The sequence below is a fragment of the Colobus angolensis genome, unplaced genomic scaffold (genome assembly GCF_000951035.1).
Source record: "Colobus angolensis palliatus isolate OR3802 unplaced genomic scaffold, Cang.pa_1.0 Scaffold201, whole genome shotgun sequence".
In the NCBI taxonomy this organism is placed as follows: Eukaryota; Metazoa; Chordata; class Mammalia; order Primates; family Cercopithecidae; genus Colobus; species Colobus angolensis.
In genome coordinates this window covers 5,104,104-5,110,265 of record NW_012115167.1, presented here as the reverse complement: position 1 = coordinate 5,110,265, position 6,162 = coordinate 5,104,104, and the positions used below count along the sequence as shown (strand labels likewise).

At 37.2% G+C, this 6,162-nt stretch overlaps 1 protein-coding gene across 1 annotated transcript in view; it reads left to right on the top strand.

The window, feature by feature from the left end:
- USP34 (ubiquitin specific peptidase 34) overlaps window positions 1-6,162 on the top strand; it is a 253,164-nt gene that overhangs the window by 192,734 nt on the left and 54,268 nt on the right. Inside the window, 2 exon segments of the mRNA XM_011941829.1 lie at window positions 4,926-4,979; window positions 5,089-5,184. Of these exon segments, the coding sequence (XP_011797219.1) occupies window positions 4,926-4,979; window positions 5,089-5,184 (150 nt within the window).

Sequence of the window (6,162 nt, the reverse complement as noted above, 5' to 3'; positions counted from 1 at the left end):
AAATAAATAAATAAAAATAAAGTGAGGAAGCTTAATCATTTCTGGCTTTTGATTTAAAGTGAAAGATGTGTGACTCCTCATTTTACTTGATACAGAGAGGCCATTGTAGGGTTGTTAATTGACCTAATTCCAGTATTGTCTCAGGGAATGTGGAGGCCTAAGGAGAGGGAGAAAGTGAACAGTGGAGCAGTCAGAACACACACAACTTGTATTAAGTGTGCCGTCTGATATCGGTGTAGTTCGTGGTACCCTGAAATAATCACAATAGTAACCTCAAAAAATCACACTGATGATAGATCACCATAATAATATGATATATAATACAATGTAATACATAATAATGTGTAATGACGAAAATGTTTGAAATATTTCAGGAATTACCAAAATGTGACAAAGTGAGGACATGCTAGTAAAAAAAATGGTGCCAATAGACTTGCTTGATTGCAAGGCTGCCACAGCCCTTCAGTTTGTTGAAAAATACAGCATCTGCAAAGTGCAGTAAAGTGAAGCACAATAAAATGAGATATGCCTGTACATTAGAAAATTCCTCATTGCAGACCTAAGCCAACAATTTTTTCTGTAATTGTTCCAGCTTACTATTTTTAAATGAGTGTGCCTACATGTTTTCTTAAAATTAAATTTAAAATGTAAAATACTGTGTACATGAACATTAATATGATTTTAGATATAAACCAGAATGTGGTTCTTTAGATTTGTACATTTAAAGCATAGCTGTTAATCCCGAAAGATAACATAAAACATTTTAGAAGCATAAAAGAGATTAAGCACACTAGTTATAAATTGTAATGATTCTTACAGATAATATAAGGTAAGAGTTCTCAGAAAGTGTAGTTGATAGGGTTTGCTAGAAAAGGGTCAGGAAATACTTTGGGAAGTTAACCTTAAACTGAAACTTGAAAGTTAGAGAAGAGGTAATCATGTGAAGAATGCTCGGGGCCAGGCAAAGAAAACATTATGTACAAATTGCCTAGGAAGGACAGAGCTTATTGGCATGTTTCGGAAGCCAAAAGATGACCTATATGGCTGTGATGGTAGTTCAAGGAAAAGTGGCCCAAGATGAGGATGGACAGTTAGGTAGAAAATAGCTAGGGTAAGGATGGGTGCAGTGGCTCACACCTGTAATCCCAGCACTTTGGGAGGCTGAGGCAGTTGGTTCACCTGAGGTCAGGAGTTCGAGACCAGCCTGGCCACCATCATGAAACCCCCTCTCTACTAAAAATACAAAAATTCACTGGGTGTGGTGGTGGGCACCTGTAATCCCAGCTACTTGGGAGGCTGAAGCAAGAGAATCGCTTGAACCTGGAGGTGGAGATTGCAGTGAGCCGAGATCGCACCATTGTACTCCAGCCTGGGCAACAAGAACGAAACTCTGTCTCAAAAAAAGAAAACAGCTAGGGTGGCTGGGCAGAGTGGGATGAGATTACCCCTGTAATCTCAGCACTTTGGGAGGTAGGTGGATTGCTTGACCCCAGGAGTTCAAGACCAGCCTGGGCAACATGGTAAAACCCCATCTCTACCAAAAAAAAAAATGTATATATATATTAGCTGGGCATGGTGGCACACACCTGTGGTCCCAGCTACTCAGGAGGCTGAGGTGGGAGGATCACTTGAGGCCAGGGAGGTCAAGGCTGCAGTAAGCTGTCATGCTGCTGCACTCCAGCCCAGGTGACAGAGTGAGACCCTGTCTCCAAAGAAAAAAATAAATAAAAAAATAAAATCCATGAAAAATAGCTATACACATACATAGATACAATATAAAAAGGACTATCAAACAGATGAATGTTTCTGTAAAACAAAAATAGAGCAGAACCGAAAACACTTACATGGTAGAAACCACAGTATTACCTGCCTTTAGGTTCAGGAGATCATGTTGACCACTAGTTAGGCCCTAATGGGATTGAGGGGACAAAAATTGTGACACAGAATCTACAACTGAGCTCATGGCTGGAATCCAGAGTTTAGAATGGGGCTCCCTTGTTATAAAAACTACTGAATGAGATGGGCAGAATGCTATCAGACTCCGCCTGATACAGAGTCTGATACAGGGGCTACAGCTTAATAGAACGTTTTTGTGCCTGGAAATGCCTAAGAACTCTGAAGCAGGCTATTCACTGATTAAACTGTGATTTCCCAAATATCACTGTGGAACAGGAACCCTATTAGTTTCTAAATTAGTATAGTGGACTGGAGAGGCAAAGAGAGATAGTTGAAAATCTTCAATGGAAGATTAAAGATAAGATTGGGACTTTCAGCTCAAAATGAACCTATCGACCAAAATTCCAAAATAAAATCAGAAGTACAGCCCTACAAAAGACAGCTAGTAATACCAGTAGTCAGAACATCTAGATAAAAATAGTTTTATGGAACTGACAAAAACATAAGGCCTATTTAAGGTATTCAGAGGGTTGAAGACAAAAACAGCAGAGTGATCCTACAGTGCTAATGTGAGAAATAATTTTTAATGATTTTTATAAACAAATCACATCTGATTTGGGTCTGCCAACCAGAATTAAGTATTGTACCAACTTTTAAATGTAAACCTTTCTTTTATAACCTTATCAGAATGTAACATGACTTATATTTTATTCATTTATATACTTGTTCTTCAGATAGGATTTCAGAATTCTTGCAGCATTTTAATAAATACAATAAAAACCTCACAGTTGCTTGAGGTAGCCAGATAACTATTAATAATTACAAAATATTAGTAGCAACCATTTATATGAGTATACTTGGGGAAAAAATCAAAATGAACTTTAAGTGCATGTGTTTTATTTTGCAGTTTTTTAGAGGAGACTTTTTGTCTAATAAAAATATTAGTAAAATGTAATGAAGTAAACTGCTTTATCATATATCTAATGTTAACATTTTTGTTTTCAGTGGATTTGGCATGATAACATGCAGTTTCTTCAAGACAAAAACATTTTTGAACATACGTATTTTGGGTAAGTTTGGTAAATTTCATAGATATTTTACACGTTTTAAAAAAATCTTATGTGTGAATTTTAAATGATTATTTTTAAATTCTAGATTTATGTGGCAATTGTGTAGTTGTATTCCCAGTACATTACCAGATCCTAAAGCTGTGTCCCTAATGACAGCAAAGGTAATAAATATATGAACTTTAAATAATTCTGTCAAAATTTACTACTTTAAAATGATTGAAGCTTTTTTTGCTGTATCTTTTCTTACAGTTAAGCACTTCTTTTGTCCTTGAGACATTTATTCATTCTAAAGAAAAGGTATGTGTTTTACACTATGGATTTTTTTTGTCATTTATGTTTTTATCAGGTATCTTTTGGTTTTTGTTATTGTTGGCTCAGAAGTTCATAAACTGACTGACTTCTTTTACTTTTCTAGCCCACAATGCTTCAGTGGATTGAACTGTTGACCAAACAGTTTAATAATAGTCAGGCAGCTTGTGAGGTAAGGTGATAATTCAACAACTAATGCATAGCTTAAGATTCTTTTTTTTCCCCTCTTATCTAAGATGCTATAGCAAAGTTGTTTTATCTATCACAGGCAGCTAAATGTTAGTCATTCCGAAAATCATTTAGCTGAGAAACTTATAATTTTATATATCACATCCATTACACTGATTAAATAATTGATTATTAAGTCACTTAAAAATTCGTGTTTTGGCCGGGTGTGGTGGCTCATGCCTGTAACCCCAGCACCTTGGAAGGCTGAGGCGGGCAGATTACAAGATCAAGAGTTTTCAAGACCATCTTGGCCAACATGGTGAAACCCCGTCTCTACTAAAAACACACAAAAAATTAGCCGGGTGGGAAAGCAGGCACCTGTAATCCCAGCTACTCGGGAGACTGAGGCAGGAGAATCACTTGAATCAGCCGGAGGTTGCAGTGAGCCGAGATCACGCCATTTCGCTCCAGCCTGGGAGACAAGAGCAAAACTCCGTCTCCAAAAAAAAAAGTTTTGAATCTTCGTGTTTTAAAATGTCTGCCTCTGTCCCTTCTGATTTAATTGCCCGTAATGCTGCTTGTCTGCTTCCGTTGGCTTTTTAAATTTTTTCTGTCACAACACACCTGAAGTTCTCCAGAATTACCAGTAGAATCCTCATGTCCTTACTCATTAGGAAACAGCCTTTAAGTTCTCAGAAGCCTCACCACTAAATTCCTCGTAATATTCCATATGTTCACTTACTTGTCTGTGATCCTTTGTTCAGCTTCCTTTTGTCCTATGATCTTTCTTTCTTATTCAAATCTAGATCTTTATTGATTGCTTCTCATTACTTTGTGGTCCCTTTTCTTTCCTTTGCATCGTGTGTGTGTGTGCGTGTGTGCATGTGTATTATCTTTGGTTGACTCTTTTTCTGATGCTGCTCTTGCTGTCTCCCATCAGGCACTGCTTAAAGTGTATACTGACAAATCCATTTTATCTGCATAAAGTTACTTACAACTGTGAGGTTCAAAATTATGTTTGTGAAGGACTGGTGTAGGTAGATGTTTTGAGATGTCAGAATAAATTACACCTTCATGCCAATGAGATATTTTAATAATATGCTTTTCTCATTTATAATGTTGCTGAGTAATAACTATTTAAATCCAGTTTTTATTTCTACTTACCGCATTTACCAAAATTAGGACAAGGCCAACTATTTCCTTGCCTCACTGTCTTCATTTGTTTTCTTTTGTTACAGTAAAATTTTCTCAGTCTCAACTTTATAGTGTTCTCTAAAAATAATAAAAACTGAAAAAAAAGATACTAGGATATATTGGCCAAATTGTGAAGTACATACAATTTTTAGAACGCGGTGTTGTTTGAAAACTACTTACAAAGTTACTGTTAAGTATAAAATAGCTGTTTATGAAATAACTTATATATAAATATAGCTGAGTATACCCATTTTTTCAAAGAAGTAAAACTTTTGTATTTTTAAACAGACCAAGACCTATGATTCTGTTACAGATAAATTTATGGATTTCTCTTTTGAAAAGGTAACCATTTTTAAATGTATAGTTTTATATTGTTTTTTTCTTCTGCATTGTCTACTTTTAGAGTGATACTTTGTCAAAATGAAAATATATTTTTTCTTGCTTCTTAAAGACACACAGTGCATATATGCTGTTTTACAAACGCATGGAACCAGAGGAAGAAAATGGCAGAGAATACAAATTTGATGTTTCGTCAGAGTTACTAGAGGTATAAGTTAATTTCACTTGAGCAACATTTTAAAAATAAGTGTTTATGCAAGGAATACTGTTGTGTAAGAATAGCCTCTACAGGTTGATATCTGTAATTCTGACTAGATCTTAAGAATATTTACAAATAGTCTTGGTAATACTGACATAAGACCTGTAAATGAAAATGAATGAGATTAAATGGAGTAGAAAATATCACTAAAAGAGAGTAGGTGGCCGGGTGCGGTGGCTCATGCCTGTAATCTCAGCATGTTGGGAGGCCAAGGCGGGTGGATCACGAGGTCACGGGTTCATGACCAGCCTGGCCAAATGGTGAAACCCTGTCTCTACTAAAAATACAAAAATTAGCTGGGTGTGGTGGTGGGCGCCTGTAATCCCAGCTACTTGGGAGGCTGAGGCAGAGATAATTGCTTGAACCCGGGAGTCGGAGGTTGCAGTGAATGGAGATCGCACCACTGCACTTCAGCCTGGGTGACAGTGAGACTCCATCTCAGAAACAACAACAAAAAATAGGCAAAAAGGTTGAGGGAATCAGAGTGACTTAACAATTTGTGAGGTTAGATAATGTTTTGCTTCTTAGATTGGATGATGGGTTTGTAAGTGTTCCTTCTGTTGTGCCTCATGATATAGACATGCTCTCAAGCATGCCTTGTAATTGAAATGCTGTTAAAATGTATTTTACACCCAGGGGCAATGGCTTACGCCTATAATTCCAGCATTTTAGGAGGCTCAGACGGGTGGATCACCTGAGGTCAGGAGTTCGAGACCAACCTGGCCAACATGGCAAAACCGCAGCTGTACTAAAAAATAGAAAGATTAGCTGGGCGTGTTGGTGGGTGCCTGTAATCCCAGCTACTCAGGGGGCCTAGGGGAGAGAATCCCTTGAACCCGAGAGGTGGAGGTTACAGTGAGCCGAGATAACACCACTGCATTTCAGCCTGGGCAAAAGAGCAAAACTCTGTCTCAAAAAAAAAAAAAA